This window comes from Rhineura floridana, chromosome 11, assembly GCF_030035675.1.
Source record: "Rhineura floridana isolate rRhiFlo1 chromosome 11, rRhiFlo1.hap2, whole genome shotgun sequence".
In the NCBI taxonomy this organism is placed as follows: Eukaryota; Metazoa; Chordata; class Lepidosauria; order Squamata; family Rhineuridae; genus Rhineura; species Rhineura floridana.
Window position 1 is genome coordinate 56,734,908 of NC_084490.1, and position 27,427 is coordinate 56,762,334.

Genomic DNA, 27,427 nt, shown 5'->3' on the forward strand with positions numbered 1-27,427 from the left:
GCTATAACCAGTGTGGTGTAGTGGTTAAGGTGTTGGACTATGACCTGGGAGACCAGGGTTCAAATCCCCACATAGCCATGAAGCTCACTGGGTGACCTTGGGCCAGTCACTGCCTCTCACCCTCATGAAAACCCTATTCATAGGGATGCCATAAGTCAGAATTGACTTGAAGGCAGTACATTTACATTTATAACAAGTTGGGTAAGTCTCTATTACATTTTCTGGCCTTAAAGAGCTAGAGAGGCTCCTTAAGGTTATATGCAGGCCTGGTTAGTGCAAGGCTGTTTTCTAGAGGCTGTGCAACTCTTAGCACACATCTGCTGGGGTGGATGCCTTTCCTGGCTCTTTACTAGGAGTGTGATGGTTGACTGGAGAGGGAGGGAGGGCTCAGGAGAATGGAGGTAAGAATTGCCCCCCAATTTTTCATGCTAACAGTCTACCAAATTTGGTGTCATGGATGGAATTTTCACCCCATTCAGTTTGGCTAGTGATCAACATGCTCTCTAGAAAAGCATCTCCTTGTTTTCAAAGCTCTGCTGGATCAATATTAGAAGCAATGTTTTATGATGCTTTAATCTGACACCTCAGTTATGCATTGGAGCCAGGAAGGAACTCTCCCCTAGTCTTGCAAACGCACACAAAAATTAATTTTACTTGCTGTTGCCACCTGAACTACCTCTACCCATTCCAGTGTGTCTGACAAGATACTTTCCTGGAAGGAATTATTACTCAGCCTGAGCAAGTGGGTGGCTCACAATTGGGGTATGTTTTTTGGTATGCTGTGTGTCTAGAATAATGTCTGAAAGGTCAAAATTCTATCAAATTCTGTAACGATAGTATTCTGTGCGTTTTGTTTTACGTCGTGGGTTTCCTTTCGTTGGAAGGAAAGGTGACATAAAAAAAGGAAATTGTACATTTGTGGTGACATCATAGGGTATATATGTATACACATACATAACTTCTACACTTGTTCTCTGGGGACTGAATGCCCTCAAGGAGTAATGTGTGGTGCTTGCATGCCCTAGACCCAGGGAGCAACTATATCCGCTTCCCTGTTGTTATCTAGTGGCGCTAGACAAGGCACATCATGGAATGGGTGTATTCATTCTCCAGGGGGCTTGCAATCTGCATTTGACTGGCAAGTATCCAAAGATCTGAGTGTATTCTGTGAAGGCACTGTGTAAACAGAATATAGCATCCCAAGAGTTTAAGACAGAAGGAAGCGCCTTTCACTTAGAGGTGTAGGATTGCTTTGAGTGATACCTGGTGAGGTCCCCAAAACCAGAGGGAGAGCACTAAACAAGATTTTTCCATGGCCAGAGTTCCAGTGACATGCAAAACTCTTTATTCCTCTTCAGAAGTTGCTGAGTAACCAATGCACCTTGTATAACCTGTCGATACAGAATTCAGCTTTTCTTAGCATGAAGAAAAGCACAGATTATACTTATTGCTGCTCATGGAAGGCCTCCTTTCCAAGGCACACAGTTACCTCCTCTGTATTGCAGCCTGATGTGGTACTGTGGTTTGAAAATTTGGGTACTGCCACCACCTTTTCAGGATGACTGGAGTGGTTTTATTTACTCTGGGTCTTTGTTGTTCTTTTTATTTCCAGAGAGGATCTGCTGAGCTTCTCGGGATCCAAGATGCACAGGACCACCAGGATAAAAATCACAGAGCTGAACCCCCACTTGATGTGTGCCTTATGTGGAGGCTACTTTATTGATGCCACAACCATTGTTGAATGCTTACACTCTTGTAAGTTTTAAACCAAAACTGGAAGCTCCTGGGGATTAATGTGAGACCTGTGTCATCCCTGGGCTCTGTTTTCAGTGCTGGGGTCGGCTGTTGAATGTGCAGAATAATCATAAACCCTTTTGCGTATATGAAGAGTGCATTTCCCTCACTATTGAGTAGGTAACTTCCCATGCTACCCTTAAAGATACATAGACAAACAAACACACACAAAATTAAGAGGCAGCACTTCCAGGCACACTTAAGCCCTGATGGCTTTCATCTTAGCAGGTTAGAACTGCTTGCACCTTAATTGCTGGTCTATGGTGTTGAGATATAGGCTCCTTGAACAGTATGCATGTTCTCAGAGGCACTCACTTCTTTATTGTTACTTAACGTATTTGGCACAGAGTCCAGGAGTTAGTAATAGGTACAGCGAGTCTAAGTACAGTTAAGTAGAGAGGTATGGAGTGTAGAGTGGCGCTGGTGGCTCCATGTCAGTGGGACAATGAATCCAGTCTAGGTTGTAGTTTGACATTTCAAGGAGCTGTCCAAGGTGTTGAGCTTGGACTAAAACCCAGAGCGGTTTCACTGCCCTACTCACATCGGAGCCACCAGCTTCCTTGTATAGAGGTATGGAGACCTCCTCAATTCCCTCCCCCCCAACATCTGTGCGCAGAGGTGGGAGGAATTTTCCACGCTAAGAAAACTAGTGAACATTCTTGAGGTGCAGGGTTGACTACCACATCCATACCCACTGCAACACAGTTTTCTCATTCAGATCTTCAGCAAACATTTCCATCTTATGCCTTGTGATTTTAGTGGAAAGAGGAGCCTGTGAGAGTAGGCTGGATAGGGGCTGCAAAGGAAGGGATGTCCCAGCCATTAGCAGCAAGGCAGTGAAGCTTAGGGCTGGCCCACAAAATTATGGCATTTCCAATGGAAAATCCAATTTCCTAATATAATTATATATACGTCAATTAAATAACTGACAGTTTGTTTCTTTGCAAGGCATACCAAAATCTGCCAACTGGGCCAGCCCAAGTGTTTTTGCTGCTGTCTATCATGCTTGTCATATAACGCAAAACAGCATAACCCTGGCATGTTTCAGTGATCAAGAGAGTGCCAGGATATTGTTTTCTCCATTTTTATTTTTAGCATCTGTTGCTTCTTTACTTCTCTCTCTACAACTATATTTATGCCGTGAGCATTTGATGCAGATCGAAAGGCTCTCAGCCCTGGCCCCTAGAATGAAAGGGAATAGCCTCCAGCTGAGTACCTAATTTGCCACCATGCATTTTCTCCAAAATTGCAGGCAGTAGCAAGACACTGACAGTGTCTGAGGCTGGCAGCCCTGGGATTCCGACATTCCAGATGGCTGCCTAGTTTGGTTGTGTCGGTCTCATGAGGCTTTGCCTCATGGTAGAGCCGGCCCTGACCATTGTCCACTACATGATAAATTCCAAGTATCTTCCGCCTGTAATGACTTTCTCCTCCCACCCCTGTTTCCTTCTTTCCTTCTAGTCTGTAAAACCTGCATTGTCCGTTACCTGGAGACCAACAAATACTGCCCGATGTGTGATGTTCAAGTGCATAAAACGAGGCCACTCCTCAGTATCCGGTATGTAATACTCATTTATATAACAACATGGGGCTATCTGTATCAGCTAAGGATGAATTCATATGGATGGGAGCTGCATGGTAGCCACTTATAAACTTACCCTGTGGTGTCTGTAATTCTGGGGAGAGGCTGTCACACAGGCATATCAGGCTGCCCAGTGTTGCCAGTTCTCAGTTTCCCTGGATTCCTGAGCAGCTTATATGGGTTGGGAACAGTAAGACAGGGCTCCTCTGCACGGTCAGAGTGTATAGGCCACCATCTTCCCACCCTCCTTCAGAGGTCCTTTTTGCTCTGCCTTCAGTTTCCAGACAGATGCTCTCAAACAGGGAATCAAGGTGATACATCCATACCTTGAGAGCCAGTGTGGCGTAGTGGTTAGAGTGTTGGACTATGACCTGGGAGACCAGGGTTCGAATCCCCACACAGATATGAAGCTCACTGGGTGACCTCGGGCCAGTCACTGCCTCTCAGCCTCAGAGGAAGGCAATGGTAAACCACCTCTGAATACTGCTTACCATGAAAACCCTATTCATAGGGTCGCCATAAATCAGAATTGACTTGAAGGCAATTCATTTTTCATCCACACCTTGTTGTTATTGAGTGGTATACTGCCTCTGAACATGGAGGTCCTATTTAGCCCTTATTACTGATAGCCAATGATAGATGTTGCCTCTGCTCCAGGGAGTGGGTGGAAGGCAGATTGAGATATACTGGTAGATCTCTCTGTAATTTGCAGTAGATTGTACAAGGATTTCTGACTTTCAATTGTTTAACAGTAGCAAAAGCAAAATTACTTTCTCTCCCCCCTCCCCCAAATTACGCAGCTGTGATTATGTAGGCAACAGGAAGTAACCAGGAGTGGATTTTAGTGTGGAAAGGCTATGAACACCAAAGCAGAACTCACAAGCCTGAGGTCTGCCCAACCCTGCAAAGTTTCTGTTCCATGTGTGGCTGCATAATATCTTTTCTACTCAGAAACACTTGAAGAGGGGAGGTCGGTATTACTACAACCCAAATTTTCTGGTTTTCCCCCAACTGCCCAGTTCCTAAAAGGCTCTTAAGGCTCTGTAGAAATCATGGCTCATGATCTGAAATCCCCAAACCCCAATGGGCAAGTGGGAGCTGGCTGAGGTCTCTCAGAGGTGAAGGCAAGTGAACCTTTTAACGGGTTCAAGGCAGTATCAGACTCAGACATTTTGCTGCCTGAACTGGACCCCAAATGGTGCTTTGCCCCCTTCCCCCACTCATTCCAGGGCCACCACTTTAACAAGCCTTGCTGCACCATTCAGACACCAGTTCCTGCCTTCTCCTATTTTCCCCCATGGTGCCACCTGAAGCAGGTCATGTCACCCTGCTGCATGACACAGCTGCACCTGGTTCAAGGACAGTCTCACCTTCTTAGGTCCTGGAATGAGCCATTCTATCAAGGGTTTAAGGCTAGGGGTGGGGAATCTCTGGCCCACAGACCTAATTACACTGGCTAGGTCTCCCCTTTTGGCCAAGCCATGCCCATATATTATGTCAGATGTGTGGCAGGTAAAGATGCAGCTGGGCAAAAGACCCTGTGCAAGCCGCAACGATTAGCTGATTGTCGGGTCATGAATAGCACCAGATACGGTGCTATGCAAGTCCTGACCATCAGCAGATCATTGGTGCAGGCAAAAACAGATCACCTGATGTCATTGTGACCTGTGGGAGATGCTGGCCAGATCCCGCTTCCCAAGCCCAAGCCCTAGTGAGCTCTGGTTCAGATGAAACCAGGGGCCCCTTCCTCTGTTAATCTAACCACCAAATGCAGTCAGGAGATTGCCATGTTGTTGTGGACTAATGCCTTCTCCAAATCCTCTTAACTAGTTGCAGCACCATAAAATGTCATATCTAGGCAGGGGACAATTCTTCAGATCTGCAACCTTGTCTGCATGCATTAATAACAACAACAACAATTCTATTCTACCTTCCCAGAGGAGCCCAGGGCGGCAAAGACCAAAATGATAAAAAATAAAATAACCTATTTAAAACATCTAAAAACATGTAAAATAGTTGCACGGCCTTACAATTAATAATTTCAAGGTTGCCAGGAGCAGTATCTTTTAGACATCAAATGCCTGGGTGAATAGGAATTTTTTTTAAGTCCTTCCTGAATGTTATAAATAAGGGAGATAAACACCTCTCACCAGGGAGGGTATTCTACCAAAGGAGAGCTGCCACTGAGAAGGCCCCGTCACAGGTAACTGCCAGTTGGGCAACCCCCAGCGGCTGTGCCACTAACAGGGCCTCCCTTGTCGATCATAGGTCCCAAGACTATTGCGATTAGTGGAGGTGCTCTTTTAGGTACTCGGGGCCCAAGCTTCGTATGTTAGCACTAACACCTTGAGGTGGGTCTGGTAGCTTACTGGCAGCCCAGTGTAGTGCTTTCAGGACTGGTGACACATGGTTCCATCAGGCTGTCCCACTTATCAACCCAGCAGCCACATTCCGCCCTAGGAGCAGCCTCCGGGCTGTCTTCAAGGGCAGCCCCACACAGCACATTACAGTCACCCAAGCAGGAGGTCACCAGAGCATAGACAATTGAGGCCAGGCTATCCTGGTCCAGGTATAGCTGTAGCTCGCAAAGCAGCCTAAACTGGGCATAAGCACTCCTAGCCACAGAAGCCACTTGAGACTCCAGTGATAGGTTGGAATCCAGGATTACACACACATTACAAACCTGTTCTGTCTGGGGGAATGCAACTCCTCCCAGAAGAGGTTGTCCACTTAATTTCCAGACGCAAGAACTGCCCATTCACAGCACCTCCGTCTTATCAGGATTCAGCCTCTCTTTGTTGGCCCCCATCCAGCCCATCACTACTTTCAGACACCATTCCAAAAACCTGGGCAACGTAACATGGCCATGTTTCTCTTAACAGGGGGCAGATGGCTGCCTCTCCGTATGGTAAAGCTGCAATGCTAATTAAAGTGCTCTGAGAATGATAGCCCAGGCAGACTCCTTAAACCAGTCTTTGGACCACAGACCAGCAAGCCATTGAAGAAGCTATAAGAACGATTTAATTTGAGTATGATTGTGGTTTATGATGTATTGATCCATTTGTCTTAGAGCTTTTGCATTAACCACCTGCCAGAGGCATGTTTGCTTAGGGCTTTTACAGTTCTGCATCAGTTTAAACCCATTGTGCAGCAAGAAAACCCTAGCTCTAAAGTCTGACTACGTGCTTAAAATCCAGAGAATGCTTGAATACATTTACTAATTTTGTATAATTTATTCTGCTTTTGTCAATCTTAAGGAAAGCCAAGGCTATAGAGGGCACTGAGACCCACCCCTATCACTGGAAGATCTGCCCAGTCTGCAGCTTCTAACACTTTATCAGACACTCCTCAAGTGTATTAAAATTTCTTCCTTCAGCCATAAGGGCTAGAAACTTGTGGGGTAGAGATTAAACAAAAACTGGGATTCTCCAGGATGGTAAATGCAGATAATAACAGAGCTCTTGACTCTTTGCAACAACACTTGTTTTAGATGGTGGCAACAACTCTCCTGTTTCTGTGGGTCTGCTTTTTTATGTTGGTGGAATTTTCCCCCCAAATGTAAACCAACCAAGAAATGCTTTCCCGTTTTGGCTTTGAAGTGGTAATCCGACTGCTTCCCTATTAGTCTGGATTTTGGAGGAAGCCAGACGTACCTTACTGAACTCTACAGATGGTTGGCATAGAAACCAAGAAGGCGACTTCCCATAGACGCATGTCTCTGGGTGTATTTTTAGCTCATGTGCTGTGTACATTAATTCCTCTAGTAACACTTTAGGCTCTCTGCAAAATATTTACAAGCCTCGCTCCACCAGTCTCTCCTTCTTCAGGCCCCCAAACATCTGCATGCCCAGACGCACCCACTCACAAGACAGAGACAAGCTACCAACACAAAGGCATGCAAGGGTGGAGGGAACACACCACCAAGCAGGTTAAAAGTACAGCAAAATGTCACTGAGGCTTAGCGATCAAGGCAAAACCGCAGACTCTGATTGATTTCACATGTGCCAGTTAGAGAATTTTTGAGCCCCCCTCTCTCTATCTCACACACACACACCATCAGTGTTCACGTATGAAAGTTTTAAAATCTGCTTGTAGCAGTTTTATAAAGCTGTTAGTGGCCATACACTAAAGAAAACTGACACTCACATTTCAACCTTTCTGTTGCATTTTGTGTGTGTCACTTGTGAACAGAAAAATGCTCTCTATCTCAATCACATTTTTAGTTGTCCATCCACTATTTTCTTATAGAGTTGCACACATTTAGGAATGCCTTAAAAAAAACACCTCCTCCTTTCCCTCTATAGAAGAGTTTCTTTGGCCATCATATTTTAAACATTAGAAAATTGAGCCACCATGAGGAAGTGGTGGGCAGGAGGAAGGGAGGAACAGGCACCTTGTTTTCATGGTTGCCTGTGATCATGTTGCTGGAAGCATTTCACTTAGCTTCTGAAATTGCAGTTGGTTCAAAATGCAGCAGCCAGAATGTTAACTGGAGCACGGTGCAGAGAGCATATCACCCCTGTGCTTTATCGACTCCACTGGCTCCCAATTTGCTTTCAGGCCCAATTCAGAGTGCTGGTTCTGATCTTTAAAGCCCTAAATGGCCTTGGACCAATATACCTGAGGGACTGCTTACGCCCATATGTACCTGCCCGGGATTTAAGATCATCTGCCTCTGGTCTCCTCTGTGTGCCTGGAAAAAAAGATGTTAGACTGACAGGCACACAGGAGAGAGCTTTTTCAGCTGTGGCCCCCAAGCTTTGGAATACCCTACTCCAAGAAGTCCACTCTGCTCCCTCCCTGTTGGTTTTCCAGAGACTTCTGAAAACGATCTTGTTCCGGAGAGGCTTTGGGAGGGACTGAAGGTAGAGCCTGACACTGATTTTATGCCTTCCACGTAAAAATTTATCTTTGTAGTCCCTTTAGTGTGTGTGTGTGTATGTGTGTATATATATATATGTATATATATATATGTATATATATATATATATATATGAGAGAGCCAGTGTGGTGTAGTGGTTAAGGTGTTGGACTATGACCTGGGAGACCAGGGTTCGAATCCCCACACAGCCATGAAGCTCATGGGGTGACCTTGGGCCAGTCACTGCCTCTCAGCCTCAGAGGAAGGGAATGGTAAACCCCCTCTGAATACCGCTTACCATGAAAACCCTATTCATAGGGTCGTCATAAGTCGGAATCGACTTGAAGGCAGTACATTTCATTTTTTTCATATATATATATATAGTATTTTATGTATTTTAATTTATTTAATGTTTTTGTGATTTTACTGTTTACAATTTTACTATGTACGCGTTTGATTTTATTTTTGTAAGCTGCCCTGAGTGCCCTATGATAGGGTAGAAGGGCGGGATAGAAATATTTTAAATAAAAATAAATAAATAATTTCCCTTCCAGCCTCCCTCAATGCCCCCAATCTCCAAGCATGTTTACAATTTTGCAGAGAATGTTGTATAAAAGGCCATGTGTGTGCCTCAGTGCTGGAGTACACAGTGATATTTTATTTTATTATAAGGAAACTGGCAAAGCACTGATCTGAGAAGAATGTCTGTTCACTCTGTATATACAAGCCAGTTGCTTTGCTGTGCTGCTAGGGGTAGAAGAGTGGATAGGGAGAGAATGCAGGAAGGTGGGGATGTATATTGCATTATGGGTGTGTATACTAACCTGTCTGTTGCACAAAAATATTTTTTTTCTCAATCCGGAATCGTTCATGTTGTCCTCAACATGCTGCTTTCAATCTAGATTGATTCTAGATCCTGCTGTCTGCAAGGGTGGGTGTGGTTACTTGACACACATTTGAAAGACCTTCCCTTGATTATGTTATCCATGCCTTTTCCTTCCTACATATTCCCTGGGTGAATGAAGAAGGTAGTGGCAATTGCGATCTTGGTATACGCCCACCCACAACATCATTGGGTAGGTGTGGAATGGATAACCCCTTCTCCCCCGTTGCTGGGACTGCCTAAATCTCATCTGTTTTCTGTGGGATAGTGCAGAATCAATCTGCAATGAGCTTTTATTTTTTGAATGAAGCCAGTTTCTCAAGAAGCACTTTTAAATGGCAAAAATATGCAATAGATATAGACTGAGTGTGGACCGCATAGAAAATACAAGTACTCAGACTCCATTGATTCTAGAATAAAATGTTGTGTGTATGCAGCTTCAGTCACTCACAGGACACTATCATGAGCCAGCATCCAGGGTAGGCAATGGAACAGTGCCTTCTCCTACCCTATCTGGAGGGATATATGATGAGATTCAAACTGGGACAGGCATAATCTGTGAATGGTACTGCTATTAACTGTCGTAGTAGAAAGGAGAGAGATACTCCGTCTATCCTGATCACTTGCAAACTCTTGTCTTCTTTCTTTATGCCTGTTTTATCTAGCAGAGCTTGGCCTTGCAAGCTGTTTTAAATGCCAGGGCTTAATTCAGGGATGGGGAACCTCTAGCACTCCAGATATTTGTCAGACTGCAACTGCCATAAACCCTAGCCAGCATGGCCAGTGGTCAGTAATGATGGGCATTGTAGTCCAGTGATATCTGGAGAGCCACAGATCCCTGGCTTAGTTCTTCTTGAACATGTGGAGCGATCATCAAAAAAAGCAACTATGAACATGGCCAAGGCCCAGGGGGGATCTTTCCTTCAATATTGTTGAGTCCTTGCAGTTTGCTTTGGGTGTCTGACATCTAGGCACAGTTGAGCCCTAACACCTCTTTGTAAATAAATTAACTAGGGGCAGGCCCTGCATCTCTTATATTGTCGCTGCAGGCCCCAGTGTGGTACTGCACAAGGGCTGTTCATGAGGGCACATTTCTCTCTTCACACCCATGCCCACTTCCAATGAGACCATCATTTTAGGGTGCATGCTTTGTGTCACAAAACACAATGTAATCACCATTTCATATTTTCTGATTGCTCTGCTATATATAGTTGGACTGGTCAAAGAGGAGTAAAAAGGTGGGCGGCTTTTCCACCCTTCAGTGCAGTTGGGGAAAAGATGGGAATTCTAATCGGACTGTGAGTATGGAAACAAGCCAGGGCTGGTAGCTATCCTGGATTAACTGATCCAGAGTACAAAAGAGGGTATGATCTCATGTGTTCAATGCCAGATGCATTCAAACTGTGTGTTTGGAATTTAGAACCAAATATATATGCAAAATGCCAGTTGTGTTGTGACAAGCCCCTCTCTTTTTTCTGCGTGGCTGAATGTGGGAAAGAAAAATGCAATGTGTCTTACTGGGTCAGAAAGTGGAAGGGCCCCACTTCTGCTCTTTAAGTCTAGAAGTATGGCTGCAGTCTGATTAAAAGAAATGTTAATCAATTATTCATATGAGTTTTAGTTGATAATCATCTATTGATTTACACTTGGATATGGGTAAAACAATGTTTTTGAAGCAAGAAGTATACTGGCTTCTTTTAGATTATGTGCACATGTGGTCTTGCAGGCATCATCTTAAAAGAGGATAGGTTTATAGTCATAATATAATATAATATAATATAATATAATATAATATAATATAATATAATATAATATAATATTCATTTATTTTAAAATCAGCTACCTAATTAATCCAGGTACCTTGTTAGTGGATTGAATGTTTCTTTAATTGGCTAATCTGTGAGGATGCAATTAAATGTTGCAGCCCTACTCAGAATTAAGTTTTATTGAGATCCATGAGTCACTTACTAGTCAGTATGTTTAGGATTAAAGTCTTCATGTTGAAAGTGTACGACATTCTGCTGTTCAGAGCCTGGCAGTGACATTATTCCTCCCTACAAGGATTACAGTCCATATCAGATAACCAAGTTATAGACAAGCGGAAGAGATCAGACATTGGCTCACTGGGCCAAAGTGAGTCTTAGGCTCATTCATTCCCTTTACCCAAAAGGAGGAAATTAGAAGCTTTCACTCCTAGTTGCAGCAAACCATCATTTACCATTTTGCCTGAATGTGGCAAGCTATGGTTTGCACAAACCACACTTTGCCCTTAAACTAAGATCATACCACAATTTGGGGTCCTGGTTGGAGGACAAACTATGGTTTGCTGCTGACTAGAAAAAGAAGCTTCTAATCTTCTCCCCTTGAACATGCAGGGAAGATAAGAGGGAGTATGTGAGTCTTGGCACTCTTCATTCCTAATCCTCCAAACCATGATTTGAAGAATCATCTGGATGTGGCCACTGTCAAAATCCAGTGTGTGGATAAAGATAAGGGAGAATTAGAAGTAGCAAAGGAGCAGAAAAGGAGAGGCTAAGATGGTTTTGGTGGACAAGTTGGTTTGGAGAAATTGAATGGAGGGTAGTTTGTTTTTTTTATGAATGGGGTGGGTTTGCAGGAGCCAGCCCAGGTATAATCAGCAGTATGGCATTGACTCAGTGGTTTGGGGCTGACTCCTGAAATCCACTCCTAAGTTGTTGCTCTCCTCTACTCACTCCAGTGATTTCTTAGCATGCCTGCCAATTTTGGGAGGGCTTTGTTTATATTTTGCCGGGCTTCTTAGCTGCAACACGTGGCCTCTGTTGTGGAGAGGTGACTTGCTGCAGTTTGCAACAGCTCAGGAATAATTGGGTGTCCTGGACACTCTGCTGTAAAGTGCACGGTGTGTTATTGACTTAAGCAAATGTAATGGCTTTTCTTGTAACCTGGCTGCCAGTCATGCAGCCCATGGAGAAAGCTTGTTTTCATTAGCTTGCCATAAATTATAACAAAGTCAATATGTGTGTGTAATAAATAACATTACCAAATTGAATGGGGGAGGGGGTTTGAATGGCCAAGTGGTGCTAATATCATGGCAGTATAGGTTAAAAGGAACACAGCTGGTCCACATAATTTTTACAATGGAGCCTTTTAAATCAAACTCTGAATGCTGTTCAACGTAGAAATATTTGTGTGTTTGCTTCCCTTCCCTCAATAAATCCAGATTCAGAGGCGGTTTGCCACATTTGTATGTTTTGTCAATAGATCAAAGCTGCAGTAATAATGTTGCAACATTGTGCATAAAAAGAAATCAAACCTTTGTGCCAAGAACATCTGAACTCTGCCTCCTCTTGTCAATTATGCATCTTAAACAAACTTGCAGTTATGTGCTTATTTTGCATAATTGTTTTCGACTATTCACCGGGTGGGGGGGGGAGTGGACACTGACACAATGGCCAAAACTGGGTAAAGGGTGTGGGCTGGGCTGCAGTGCCATTACCATGAAGAAAAAAACCTGAGGCTAAATTGTAGAGGCTACTTTTTTTGGTCTCCCCATCCTGCACTTTGAAGCTGGCTGCAGGCCTGTCTCTCCCCCACCCCTTGACCTTTGCGAACCCATTTTTTCTCTCTTATTTCAGATCAGATAAAACCCTACAGGACATTGTGTACAAGCTGGTACCCGGACTTTTCAAAGGTATGAATGTGTGACTGGGGACAAGGACAATTCCATGGTTGGACTTTTTTGTTTGTTTGTTTAGAATTGGGACAAGATTTGCTTCTGTTGACTTTAATGTAGTTAGGAAAGGAAGCCATTTGATTCTAATATAGGGCTATGAATAATAAATAACAGAGTGGAGATGGCCAAGTTTCCAAATCTAGCATTCCCTAATTATCAAGTAATAGAAACTGTCTTTGACTTTATACATTTGAACCTAATGCAGAGTTAATCCCAGGTTTTTTATTTGTTTTGTGCTTAGTAATTTAAAATGTATGAATAATTATTATGTGCTCTTATTATATGATAGTTTGTTGCTAAACATTAATGTATTTATTTATTCATTGTGATGTGTAAGTAACCCCACCTGGAGAATAAGTGAAAGAAAAAAATGCTAATAAATGAATCAGCTGTTTGCGTTTGCTTGCAGATGAAATGAAGAGGCGACGTGATTTCTACGCAGCATACCCACTGGCAGATGGTAGGGTCTTTATCTCATGTTGGGGGTTTTCCCCCTTTGTGTTAACAGGATTGCATTTTTTTAAGGTATTAATTTCATTTTTCACTCTGTCTCCTCCCCCCCCCCTTGCTTGTCTAGTTCCTAACGGATCCAATGAAGACCGGGGAGAGGTTTTGGAACAAGAGAGAGGAAACCTAACAGATGATGAAATTGTCAGCTTATCCATAGAGTTCTATGAGGGAATCAGGTAATACAGAAAAAAATATAAAAACAATTTCAGTCGCTGTTTCTTAATTTGATCTGGCTTTTGACCATGATACGATTTCTTTTACTTTCACTTTTTTCCCCACTTTTTTGTTTATGCTTGTTATGAGACCCAGTGTGGTGTAGTGATTAAGGTGCTGGACTACAACCTGGGAGACCAGGGATCGATTCCCCACACAGCCATGAAGCTCACTGGGTGACCTTGGGCCAGTCACTGCCTCTCAGCCTCAGAGGAAGGCAAGGGTAAACCCCCTCTGACTACCGCTTACCATGAAAACCCTGTTCATAGGGTCGCCCATAAGTCGGGGTCGACTTGAAGGCAGTAGATGTACATGTTATACTTGTTACATATTTTAAAACAGATTTTATGCATAATAATTATGTATACATAATTAATTGTGCATATTAATTGTATTTATGGTGCAAAATCATTTTTTGGTGTCATCTCGAGCATTCTTAATGAGCATGTGATGGATACGTACAATTTAATAATAAAGAAGTCTAGAGCTGTGGAAAAAACCCCACAGTTTGTATAATGTGCTCTTACTTTTTTGCTTGTTTGTTACATCATACAAAGAATAAAAAGCAGGTTCAGGGCAAACAGGAGAAAATCTTCAAAGACAGTATAACAATGTCTGTGTGCGTCCACATGCACACGCACATACACCAGGGTAGATGCCATCTATCTGCACCATATTGCTGGTGATTAAACATGTTTTTGATAGAATGCACAGTTGAGATAAAATCCAAATGTACTTCTCCATGGGGACAAGCCTCTGATTTCCCCCCACAGTGAGAGGGAATGCCCCTTGCCATTTACAGGGTCTTGCTGTACAAGGTTAGGCTTAGAGAGCACATGCTGCAAATGTATTTATGTACAGTATTGACATATTTACTACACTTCTAGATCACCCAATAACCAAAGTTCTATGGGCAGTTTACAATGAAGGTTAAAACCATAAAACAGGCCAATACCTAAGATCTGTCACAGAATAAGAAAAGAACAATACAAAAACAGAATAAAAACAGCAACAGAGAATAACAGCAGTGTCAAAGGTATAAGGAACACTAAAACATTTTTTAAAGACTCAGTTTGACGGAAAGCTGACTGACTGAGAGGGAAAAACCCCTGAAAAGCCAGTAGGTTTGGGAATGGGCTGGAGTCGGTAGAAAAGGGGGATGAAAGACACAGGTAAAAAAAAAGGGATGGAGAGACCCTGTTCATTGTCTGGAGAGGGCCTTTTCTGCTTCATTCTGAGAAGTTATTTTCAAATGTCCCTGGAGACAGAAGTGAGACCTACCCCTAGAAGTCAATGGAGAAATCTTAAGATTTTTATGTAGTTGGCACCAGTGTGTTGTCCTCTCTCTCTTCCCCTCCCCCCCCATTTACAGAAATAGAACTCTTGATTTTCTATCTCGGTTATTGTTTAGTGTGAAACCACATTTTAAAAAAGATACCACTAATGCACATTTCAAAGCAAGTGCAGATTATTCTCCATTTTGCCAGTTAGAAGGTTCTATGGCTGGGAGATAATCGTAATCCAGCCATATCTGGAGGACCATGCTGGAGTGGCTGGTGCAGAGCTGCAGAATCGCTCTGCTGGCAGCAGCGTTGCTGCCGCTTATCTGAATGGCCCAGACGCAGCACTGAGGTTGGGGCTGCGCAGGTGCACAGCCCTGACCTTGTCACTGCCCTACCCAGTGCAGGTAAGCGGCAACAACGCTGCTGTCAGGAGGATGGCTCTGCAGCCCTGACCCACCACACCACCTGCTCCTGGGCTTACAAATTTCCCTCCCAGCCCCGGCTTTATTTCCTGAGGTGACACAGCAGTTTATTTATTTATTTATTGTATTTATATAACCCCCATAGCTGAAGCTCTGTGGGCGGTTCACAGTTTTGATTATAATCTACCGCATATGGCTAATGTGTGGAGAAATAGCCAAACTTCTAGACTCACAAAGTCTTGTTTCCCCTGGAGAGGTCACCCACAAGCTATCCTTTTCAAAAAGCAGAATGGGCTGGCTTCCTTGTACTGTGTGTGAATATTTCATTCATTTCCCCTCATTTCTTCTCTCTCAGAGAGGAAAACAAAGGGACAGCTGAAAATGGGAATGTGGAGAAAGACAAGGTGAGTCTAGTTTCTGAATAGCGGTTGAACAACTATATGCCCTTGAACGCTTTAGAAATACAGGATAATTTTATATCTCCGGTATCCCCACCTGTTTAATTTGTAAAACAAGAGGGTTGGGGGCTCTCTGAAAGCTGTGCCCTCTGAACTGGCATCCCAGATCAGTGTCACAGATGGTGGTGGGGCTGTCTAAAGTGGGAGGTGATGGGACATAAGCCAGCCATCCTCTGACTGGAAGACCCTTTCCATTAATATTTCATATTTAGGAGCGAGTTGTGATCACTTGTTGTACATGCCCAGAGGCGCTCCAATCTTCATTGGCACTTTTTGTGCTCTGGACCTAAGTCATGGCATTAAAAATGGATTCCAGGCTTTGGGCACTAGCTTAAATTAGCTCCCTACACTGTCTACTCTTGCTTCCCACCCCCTCAGTTTCCCCTCCAGTGTTGCTTTCATTTTTCTTTTTTATTTAGCCCTCTCCTTCCTTTCTTCCTTTTGTTGTGTCTCTTTCTCTGTTTCCATGGCTGGGGTCACAGATACTCCAGCTTTCTCCTTTTCTCTCTGTAGCTTCAGATTCTGCCTTCTCCACTCCCCCAAATGTTATGCTTTCCCTCCCCCTGCCTGCCCACTGCAATGGTATATAGATTGCAAGGGTGCCCTTTGCCTGTAACCTCTGGACCTTCCCGGACTCCTCCTCCTGCCCCTTTTGGCAGATTTACAGCTGCTTCAATACATATTTCTACTTCTCCACCTGCTCTAGCAGTAGCCTGCCCGCCTGCCTCCCAATACAACCCTCTCTCTTTCTCTCATTCCTCCCTAGAAGAACAGCATGAGATTCCTCCGTTGTCCTGCCGCCATGACTATCATGCACCTGGCTAAGTTCCTCCGCAACAAGATGGATGTTCCCAGCAAATACAAAGTGAGTTGCTATCAAGTGCACCACACTTTCCTGGGTGAAGGTTGATGCTGGCCTTGGGCATGTTCAGAATGATTCCTGCTTCAGGGAAGCTTCAGTTCAGTGCTCGATATAAAATATGCAAACAGCAAAATGTACAAATCTATCTATGTTTTAAGTTTTCTTGTTTTCTGACTGCCAAAGGCTTATATATTCTTTTACCAACAGAGGTTGGTCTAATAACACTTCTGATTACACAGAACATACTTTCTTACTGATGAGGAGCTCTGTTATTCAGTTTTAAGCATCCTGAAATGGGAGGCACCTGAAAGCCCATAACCCTGAATACTGCTTGGTTTCTCTCTCATAGAGGTGCTCTGCTTTGTTTTTGCAACTCACATCCCTGAGCCCAGATTCAGGGGTGGTGATGGTGATGGTGATGGAGTTTTGGGCTAATCCCTTGGGAGCTTTACCTCAAATTTTGAGAAAAAGCTCACAAGGGATTAGCCTGAAAATTAAGCTAAGTCTTGTGTATGTGTTAAAAGTATAAATGTTCTGCATCAAGACAGCCCGAATTCTGTACTAAGAAAATTATGCAGATTGAGAAAATGTGTGTCTACTTGCTTTGCATAATTGATTTTACTTCTGTTTGTCAGGAGAAGGGACAAATACTTTCAAATCTTTCTGTACCTCCTTATGGAATAGAAACTTGCCTTTTAAAAAATATGAACATTAAGACACTCAGGAGACTGAATTATGTGTTCAGTACTTATATCTGTGCTTATGCTATGTAATTCAGAATGTCTTTAACTGTATCACTTTATCTGTTAGGTGGAAGTTCTCTATGAAGATGAACCTCTGAAGGAATATTATACCCTCATGGACATAACTTATATTTATCCTTGGCGAAGGGTAAGTGAGTAGGGAAATCTATCTTGGAAGAAGTCTATCTTGTGGAAAGGCCTTCAGGGGTGTAGTTATCCAGGGTCTCAGGGGGTCTTAGACCGCTTACTTTTTTAGAAGCAGGGTCCCTATGTCTCCAGCATCCTATAAGCCAATCAGTATGAAAGGGGATTGTGCTAGTCACTAAGAAGAGTCTTCTAACATGCTTCTTTGTCCTTTCCTGCTGTTTGGAGCCAGTCGGAGTGAAAGGAGGTGAGAGCCACTGAGAAGACTCTTCTCAGTCGCTAACACTCTCCCATTTGATGCTTACTGGTTGCTAGGGATGTCTGTTATTGTAGGAGAAGGCACTAACAAGCAACTCATTCTCAACCCAGGCTCAAAAGAAAAAAAGGTGTGGTGATGGCTGTGACTATCACGAAGGGACACTGCACTTCTGAATTTGCCACTACACTACTGAATGCCTCATGTACATTTTATCACCCTAATGACATTCAGTTTCCCCTAAGCCAATCAGTGGACATTATTTTACACTTCCAAACTTTGAACATGAGGACTAGAAACTTTAAAACTTTTTATTTAATGACGTCTAAGATTTTATTAAAATATGTGCATGAAGCAGAGAAAAGGGTGAGGCAGTGGCAGGAGGAGAAGGAAGTAAAGCAGTGGTGATTCTGTTGAAGAGGACTGACAAGTGTGATGTAGCTTGTGATCCCACTAGCCATACCCATTGCTCTATCGATCTATCAGTCGATCGATATGTACAAGTGTGGGCGGGCTTACAAAACGTTTTGTGAGCATGTAGGATTTTGTACTTAAAATGGTAATTTTTTTAGTGATAGTATTTCATGAATCATTTTTTTTGGAGAAATGTTCCCATGTGGGGAACATGGCCCACAGTTTAAACAAACAGACAAGGCAGCCCATTCTCTGTGTGGCTCCCGTCTTTGGCCAGAAGGGAAAACTAAAGTACCTGAAGCTGGAGCCTGAAAAAATACAAATGGGAAAAAACCCTCCTGCCCCAGCTTTTGTTGGAATGTTTAACTGGAGCCACATGCTTCTCTTTTCACATAGGAGCTTCCGTATACTGAGTAAGACCATTGGTCAGTTTCTAGTTCAGCAATGACCAGCACCAGCAGCTGTTCCAGACAGTGAAAGACTCTTGCATGAAAGCCTGGAGAGTTGCTGTCAGTGAGTGTAGGCCACCGGTTCCCAAACTTGTTTTCCCCACGGACCACTTGAGAATTGTTGGTGGTCTTGTGGACCACTTAATGATTTTTTTCTGCCTATTGTAGCAATTGTTATGCACTGTGCTAGATGCTGTATGATTTTAACAGTACTTTTATTGTTTCTTTTATTATTTATATTGTAATTCTATAGAATTCAAATTATAATACAATACAATAAAATATAAGAAATAAAAGAGTTAAAACCAATATGAATTTTTAATGTGGACATGCCACAGACTACCTGAATGAAGCTTCGTGGACCACTGGTGGTCCACAGACCACAGATTGGGAGCCCCAGGTGTAGACAATGCAGAAAAAGGTGGACCAATAGTCTGATTCACTGTAAGACAGCTTCCTGTGTTCATAAGAGAAACATCAAAGCAGAGGAAATTTGACTTATGACTCAAGGTTTGAGATAGAACTTATTTGAAAATAAGGAACATTTCATATAGGAAGCCAGCATCAGGGATTTAGGAGGCTGAAAGAAAAGAAAATGTTGTTTTATGACTGGAGAGGAAAGGAGTTGAGTAGTTCTGTTGTGGTGCCTTTAATATGGTAATGAGGAACCTGTGGCCCTCTAGATGTTGTTGGGATTTCCAGATCCTATCAGCCTCAGCCTCAGGCAGCATGGCCTGTGGTCAGGGATATGCGAGATGGAGTCCAGGAATGTCTGGAGGGCCAAATGCTCCCCACCTCTGCTTTAATACGTGGCTGAAGAATTGGATATGAGCTTGGATATGGCCCCACATCCAGAGGAAGACCCTGGAGTGGGGGAAGCGAAGAAAGGAAATAGTTTTAAAAGGCATAAAATCCTTCTAACTAAGTAGTGAAGAAACTTAAAAGATTTGTGTAAAGTTTATAAACTGTAAAATGAACACAAAGATTGGAAGCAGCTTGTCAGATGCCTGCTAGCTAAATTATTGTTCTCTCTCTGCAGAATGGCCCTCTCCCTTTGAAGTATCGCGTCCAGCCGGCCTGCAAGAGGCTAAAACTCTCCTCCCAGTTGCCAAACTCGGAATGCACCAACACCAGCGGCGCTTCAGAGTGTGAATCTGTCAGCGACAAGGCCAACAGTCCTGCCACCTTGCCAGCCACCACCTCTTCCTCATTGCCAAGCCCTGCCACGCCTTCCCACGGCTCCCCGAGTTCCAACACCACCACTGTGAGCATCCCCACCAACCCTCCCTCCAGTACCATGCTCAACGGCACTTCGAACTGCCACCAGATGCAACCCTTGGCCAGCAGGGGGCGCAAGGCAATGGTAAACGGTGGTCCAGCAATGTCGGCTTTGACTTAAAAGGAATGCCTTTTTTCCCCTTGGCCCGATCTTGAGTTTTATAAATAAGTATATTATGTGTAGATAAGGCCAGTGGAGGGTGGGGTGGGGAAATTATACATACTTATTTTCTATCAATTGACCTGATTTAATTTAAGGAAAAAAGTTGCAAAAACAGACAAAAAAATACAGTATGTCCTCCCCTCTTTTTTTAATTTTTAAAAAGCAAAAATGTGCTCATGTAACTGCATGATGGCCTCTGTGTGAAAGCTGCAGCCCTTTCCTGTTAATAATGATGGTTTTTTACGTGTGCCCTCTTTTTGTAGTCAGACTCAGTGCACTGTCCCAGAGAGAAAAACGCACAGTCCCGAATCAGACAGGCTTTCTTCTTAGAAGCACACATAGTTTTCTCACGCTGTCTTCATCTTTTGACTGAAGCCCCTCCCCTTATGCCAGCCTTAACCAATCCGGTGCCCTCCAGGTGGTGTTGGACTCCTATCAGGCCCAACCAGGAAGGCCAGTGGTAAGGGATGGTGGGAGTTGTAGTCCAAGCATCTAGAGGGCACTAGGTTGCACACTTCCCCTCTCCCACCTATGTCGCTCTTCTGCCCCCTCAGTTCCACATACCTGCATCTATCTCTCATGGCCTTAGTTTCAGCCTCCTGTCAAGCCAAGATGCCACTAATAAAGCCTGAAAGGAGGTCTGGGCATCCACGTGTGTGGCAAGGGTTGGTGACACCATGCCCCTTCTCTTCATGATGTGAAGACCAAGGGCCACCATAGGTGTGCACACTGCCATGACAAGATATAGCACCTGGGAATGGAGGGGTAGCAGAGAGAGAGGGCTGAGGGAAAGAAGCAGAGGCTCATGAGGCTCAGGGGTTCACGGTCTGAATGTGGTCCGCGGGCCACTGGTTGAGGGACAGAGTCTTCTCATGCAATGTGTATTCTCCCAAACACAGTGGCCACGCGTCTCACACTCTGAGCAGTGCAAGTAGGAATGGGTCTGTCCTGCTAAGATGTCTTGCTGCTTCAACAGCAATACTGGCTGCTGCTTCCATCTGTGTATCAGACTCTCAATATGGGCTGAAATGTTCCTGGGGCAGTGAGTTACCGGCATTCCCCTCTTCTGTCTATTTCTATGTCCACAAAAGGGCAATGTCTGTGATGGACAGCTGCTCCTGGCATAACGTCACCGAACCTATACAGGTGCAGCAGCACAGTTAATGCTGTTATGGTGGATGCAGGGCCTTGTGCTTAGCTTGGCTTCCCCCAGCCTGGTGTGTCCTCCGTCACCTCCAGCCCGCACAAATTCTGTCCCTTTGTGCCAGATGTCTCTGCCTGTCTCTCAGGAACCATCTTCACTTCTGTTTTCAGCTGTCCTACTTCCTGCCTATAAACCAATGAATTGTAGGAATGCTGAGAGTTCTTCTTAGCGGTATCTATTGGCCATTTACTTGCCTAAAGATTCCAGGGCTTAGTCATAAAAGTAGAAGTGAAATCCTCCATATTCAGAGGCAGGATCCCCCTACCAGGTGCTGGAGACAAATGAGCAGAGAAGGGCAATCCTTCACATCCCCCATGTGAACCCCCCCAGGAACATTTAGCTGGCCATTGTCAAGAGCAGGGCTAGGGGACAACATACAGTGACATAGTAATAGACTCCAACTCCCATCAGCCCCAGCCAGCATGGTCAGTGGTCAGGGATGATGGGACATCTGGAGGACCACAGGCTCACCACCGCTCGTAAAGAGACAGACTGTTAGGTGAGGTGGACCTTTTGGTCTTCTCCAGAAAAGCAGCATACACACTTCTATGGTTCATTGGCTGGGATCTATGATAACTGAAAATGGTTTAAATTTGTAGTGCAGATCTGCCCCACGCCTGTGCTTCTGAGAGTAATTGTAATATATAAATCAGGAGCCTATAAATCTTGGCCATGGTTATTTCTACCTATCTTGAAGGTTGGGAACATAAACACCTCGAGTTCATGGAATCGTTGCAGCCAAAATCCACGTGTGTCCAGCTGTTTGTCCAGCTGCTTGGGAAAGGCCAGAATCCTTGGGAGCCTGTTCTGCATCTTTTTATACATATATATATAAACCTCCCTTTTCTTATTTACCTCTCTTGTAAAATGAGTTTCAAAGAAATAAATGCAGTGCCTTTGAAAAGGAAACGTATTGATTGATTGATCCGCTGAGGTGACAGACAAGGGTTTATGGTTTTAAGTGGGGGGAGGGGGAAGAGGGTGTCTTTTCATTTGCTAACTTGTGTTTTCAAGACCGCCAGGTGGAAATGCACAATTTCCAGTGGAAAGAGTTTCATTCTTCCATTGGCTTGAATCCTCTCACCTTTTTCTTAACCGAGGAAAATCAGTCCAGAGTGCAGCCTTCGCCAACCTGGTGCCCTCCAGATGTTTTGAAGTACAATTTCCATCAGCTGTGCTGGCTAGGGCTGATGAAAGTTGAAGTTGAAAACGTCTGGAGGGTACCAGGTTGACAAGAACTGCTAGAGTGATTTTCCCCCTCTCTCTTTTTCTCTCTTTTTTTGGTAGGATAGAAAGGGCTAACTTGACACAAGCACATTTTGTATCCCTGAATGTCAGTCCCCAATCTTTTTAGCTGGCTGGCTCTCAAGAGCAGCTAACTCCACAAAGGCAATCCATGCTTGCAGTTCTCATAGGTGGATCTGCTGTGCCAGATGCGCATGGAGGCTGGGAAGGGAATGCATGTTTAGCAACCTGGCAACGCATCTGGACTCCCAAGCCTTACCCCTTGTGACCCAAACTTGTAAACTAGGGGTTCCAATTGTGTCTCTCCACTGATAGGAAGGCTCTTTGATCCAGCATGTGCAAAGAGAGAAAATAATGTTTTTTGGTTTTTTTGCAAATTCACCCTTTCATTATCTCTGCCCCCTACATTACCTCTCATGCTGTTCTAAGGGGTCTCCCATCTTTCTTGAGCAGATTTTTTGGGGGGGCAGGGGGCTTCGGAGGGAAGGAGGACTTCTATTTCCGTTCACACTGGGTGGTAGAGCCTTCCGTCAGAGGGAGGGACACAGCTGGATACAACCTGAGGTCATCTGCTAGCACAACAGGATGTGCAAGCCTGTTCTTGCTATCCTGCTCCTCTGCATCAGGACTGTTGTGCACCAGATGGAGTTTATAGGAATAGGAAGCTGTTCTAGGGGTATGTCGGACTTTACACTAGATGACATTTGAATAATAATTTCCCACCTACCATTTACATACAGTATTGCATTTAGAGTGAGGAGCAAGAACCATAGCATTGGGAATGATCTCAAAAACCCTCTCTTCCAGCCCCCTTTCCAGCAAGCAAAGGCCCAGCTGTCCCAGCACTCTGGCTGAGATTCAAAGAGCAGCTTGGGCTTGTGCTAGCCCAGTGGAATATTTTACTTTTCTTTCTCTAAACAGCTGGCACCTCTTATTTCCTTCTTCCTGTGTCATGTCACAAATCACTTTGTCAGTTCCCCTCGGTTTCAAAAGCAACTTACCAACCAGTGAGGAAGGCTGCTGTTGGAAGGGGAAAAAAACCCTAGTGCATGGTTCTTGGGTTAGCTGTACCTTGTTGCCCACAGTGTCTGGCAGCAAGATAGATGATGCCTCTGGAGGTTCCACGTTTGCTATCAATGAAGGCATATCCACTTCTTCTGCACCCAAAGCATGTCCAACCTTTCCTTCAAACCTCTAACTTTCCAAAGGTACCTTGTTCTACTGCAGAACTCCTCTTAGGAAGGCTCTTTTTTCATAACCCACTCCATTTTCCTCTCCAAGCTGCTTGTCCTGTCCACAGCATACAGGATGTTAGTTTTCTTGACATTCTTTTAACTCCTCTTTTTAAAAATAAGAACCTTGCCATTTTATCATACTGTGCTTGAAGCAGGATTTCCAGTAGTGCCGTAACATCAAGGGTGTGATTGTATGTAGGTGGAAGCCTCGTATCAACCACACACATTCACCCAATTTGACATAACTGGATGGTTGTGGAGGTTGCAGTTCCTACATAATATTTGGGGAAAGTGAATCTAGTGGGGGAAACGACATGTCTTACTCCACCACCACCACTTCTTAGCAACTCTAGTCCTCCTTTAACAAAGGAGGGGAAAAGCCATAGCGCTTTTGTGGAGGATCCGCTATGTATACAGTTTCAGCCCCCGCTTCTCCAGGCAGTGCTGGGAGAGACCCCTCCCTGAAAGCCTGGAGAGCCAGTGCCAGGCAGTGTGGCCAGTACTGAGCCAGGTGGACCAATGGTCAGTATAAGGCACCTTCCTATGTTCCTACGTGAGGAACTTCTGTTACCATAAAACAGCCTGTTAGCCTATTGTTGCTGGAGATGCCAGTTTGTCTGCATCTCTTGCCTCTAGGCTGGGAACTGGGGGTGGGAGAGGGGAGGCTTAAGTGGCACCTCTCAGAGGGCTGAGTGGGATTTGTCTCTGTTGCCTCCAGTTAATGACCCAGAGGATAACTAGGGCTCTCTCACAAGGAGGCGCAGGAGGTCTGCAGGGGCAGCAGGAAGGCTTTACAGAAACACACGCTCATTTTATTGGCCAGTCATTTTTCTCTTCTTTTCCTGTCGGCTGAGGCTTAGCTTTGACTTTGCTAATAGCATTGTGCCATGTTTTTAAGATTTGCTGGACTCTGAAAATCAAAAAAGGTTTCCCATCTACTCGTTATCTTTGTACATACGGAGTAAACTGACCGAGGCGATTAAGGGCCTCACGTTTTTCTCTTCTACCCCCCCCGCCCTTTTGTACATTTTTTTAATATGGTACAAGCCAAATCGCTGTGTATGTTTGCAAACCTGTATGATGTTTTAATGTGCTGTAATATATTCTGATATTCATATATTGTTATTGGTTAAAACATTTGTATCAATAATACAGTTTGTAAATGGTAATAAATGCTACGACTTTGTCCTTCACCTCTTGTCTGCAGATGCGCTTGTTGTGTTTGCAAGTGCTCTTCCTTCGCAGCCTTCCCCCCCCCCCCAGCAAATGCCAATTTGTACAACAAGGGAACCAAACGGGTATGCTCAAAGAAAAGGTAAACTTCCTTCCTGGGTTAGAGACAACCTGGTGATGGTTGTTGTTCTGGGCTTGGTGTTGGCAGCGTATGAAGTATCTCTGGCAGCAGCTAGCATATGAGACTTACCCAACAATCATGTTCCTTGCTCACTGCATCATTTTCTACCCCTTTCCTAATATTTGCTAACCCTTGGGAATTATCTTTTTTGATACCACAGGACTCATACGGTGTTGGATGTTGTCAATGAGGGCAACGTTAAATACATATTTGCATTTTAACATGCACAGCTTTTAAAAAATGCCAGTAGCAGCTGTGGGGGGCAGGGGCGGTGGCATAACCCTTTCAGTGAAAGGGAAGTTTTCATGGGCCTTGATGGTAGCTTTCTAATCCCAATGCAAACAGTAGTTTCAAAGGAGGGATTTTCCTTGTGACTGCACCAGGGAAGGCACCCTTCCTATCTGCTGCAGTCCTGGTAATTATCATCTCCTTCCAATGGCTGCTCCTTGCATTTTAAAAAAACTACCCATTACATTTAATATCATGTTTAGTTTGTCCCTGAATGTTTTCTGTAAGCACTCCCTCCCTCCAACAATTTCTCAATCTCCAGCAATCTCTTTCAAGTGCAGTTCTATCAGTGACTATTCCGGGCAGTGAGTACTCAACCCTTAAAACAATTAAAATTCTGTGCCAGGAAAAGCTGAATTGTGATCTAATTGTGTACATTTGATCATTTCTCCTTTTGCATCACATTCTAATTTTGTTCAGAAATTTGTGGTTTTGTTCAGTCTGGGAGTGCCAAGAATATTAAAACCTCACCCACAACCACTGAAAAACTCTGGCTTCCGAGATTTTACCAAGCATTGTCCACACAGTTTCAAGTCTTGTCTTCACAACCATGAGGGCTAGAAAGTTGTCTTTTTTATTTTTATGAAAAAGACTGAGATGGGCAGGATGCTGTATTTTGTACCCTAGTCCAGTGGTTCCCAAACTTTTTTCCCCCAAAGACCAGTTGAAAATTGCTTAGAGTCATGAACTATTTAATGATTTTTCTGCCTGTTGCAGCAATTGTAAAGTGCTGTGGCAAATGCTGTGCTGTCTGATTTTTAATTCTCTGTTTATTGCTTCTTTTGTTTCTTATATATTTTATTACTATGTGAATTCACATTGTAATACACTAAAATACAATATAAGAAACAAAAGAAGCAATAAACATGCAATTAAAAATAAATATGAATATTTAATGTGATAGGTATATGCAATTCCCCATCTTCAACCCCAAATCTGCAGACGTGGCATGGACCAGCTGAATGAAGCTCATGCATCACAATTTGGAAACCCTATTTTACTTTCTGTGGTTTTCCAGTCGTAATATTAACACAGTCCTGTATATATATTATATAATTACATATATAAAGAACAAGGTGCTTTTAAAGAAAATCCAGTGCGCAACATGCTGCATTTGCATTGAACCCCTATCTACTGTTCTGTTGCTCACTCACCTTTTTTGAAAAGCTTTTCATAGTCTTGGGATTTCACTTTGGCAGCTTTCTGTCTGCCCTTGGATAACACTGTGTAATCTCAGCACTGGCAAGTAGAGGCAGAACTGTTTGGAATTTGCATTATTCAGAATCTGGTGTTATCCACAAATGATCCGGTATGATCTAATACTCTGGAACTGCTGTATATGTGTGTATGTAAATAGGACAGCTTCAAATGCATTTATCTCAATGAAGTGGAATTTATTATACAACAAGGCCCTGTTTAAAACAGGACACACAGGTTATCAAACTAGAGACAGAAGAGGATTTGTTCAGTGTCCACCTCACCTTCACCCATGGTTTCTGCTTTGGCTTTTGTTATCTGATTGAACACTCCTGGTCTGACATGCTGTTATCAGGCTATGTTCTTGTAGCATTTACTGCTCAACCCAGAACTGCTTCTAAAATATCACTGAGGTGATTAGCATAGTATTTAGGATCAGGGAGCCAAGATCTCATACCTGAAGAGTCTGGGATGTGAAAGTTGGACAAGCGAAAAAAGTGGGTAAGAGAAAAATTAACTCATTTGAAATGTGGTGTTGGAGGAGAGCTTTGTGGATACCATGGACCACAAAAAGACAAATAATTGGGTGTTAGAACAAATTAAACCAGAACTATCACTAGAAGCTAAAATGATGAAACTGAGGTTACATACTTTGGACACATAATGGGAAGTCATGATTCACTAGAAAAGACAGTAATGCTGGGAAAAACAAAAGGGAGTAGAAAAAGAGGAAGGCCAAACAAGAGATGGATTGATTCCATAAAGGAAGTCACCGATCTGAACTTACAAGATCTGAACAGGGTTGTTTATAACAGATGCTATTGGAGGTCGCTGATTCATAGGATCGCCATAAGTCGAATCGATTTGAAGGCAC

At 43.7% G+C, this 27,427-nt stretch overlaps 1 protein-coding gene across 5 annotated transcripts in view; it reads left to right on the top strand.

Moving 5' to 3' along the window:
• The window catches only part of PCGF2 (polycomb group ring finger 2), a 63,842-nt gene extending 38,946 nt beyond the window's left edge, over positions 1 to 24,896 (top strand). For 4 of the 5 annotated variants that reach the window (XM_061588220.1, XM_061588219.1, XM_061588221.1 and 1 more), the window contains exons 2-10: positions 1,613 to 1,755; positions 3,256 to 3,352; positions 12,738 to 12,793; positions 13,245 to 13,295; positions 13,413 to 13,521; positions 15,619 to 15,667; positions 16,488 to 16,586; positions 17,394 to 17,474; positions 19,629 to 24,896. In XM_061588220.1, the coding sequence (XP_061444204.1) occupies positions 1,644 to 1,755; positions 3,256 to 3,352; positions 12,738 to 12,793; positions 13,245 to 13,295; positions 13,413 to 13,521; positions 15,619 to 15,667; positions 16,488 to 16,586; positions 17,394 to 17,474; positions 19,629 to 19,988 (1,014 nt within the window). In that variant the 5' untranslated portion in view covers positions 1,613 to 1,643 and the 3' untranslated portion in view covers positions 19,989 to 24,896. The remainder of the gene's footprint in view (positions 1 to 1,612; positions 1,756 to 3,255; positions 3,353 to 12,737; positions 12,794 to 13,244; positions 13,296 to 13,412; positions 13,522 to 15,618; positions 15,668 to 16,487; positions 16,587 to 17,393; positions 17,475 to 19,628) is intronic. The other variant, XM_061588218.1, reaches the window with a different exon arrangement.
• The last annotated feature ends 2,531 nt before the right edge of the window (positions 24,897 to 27,427 follow it).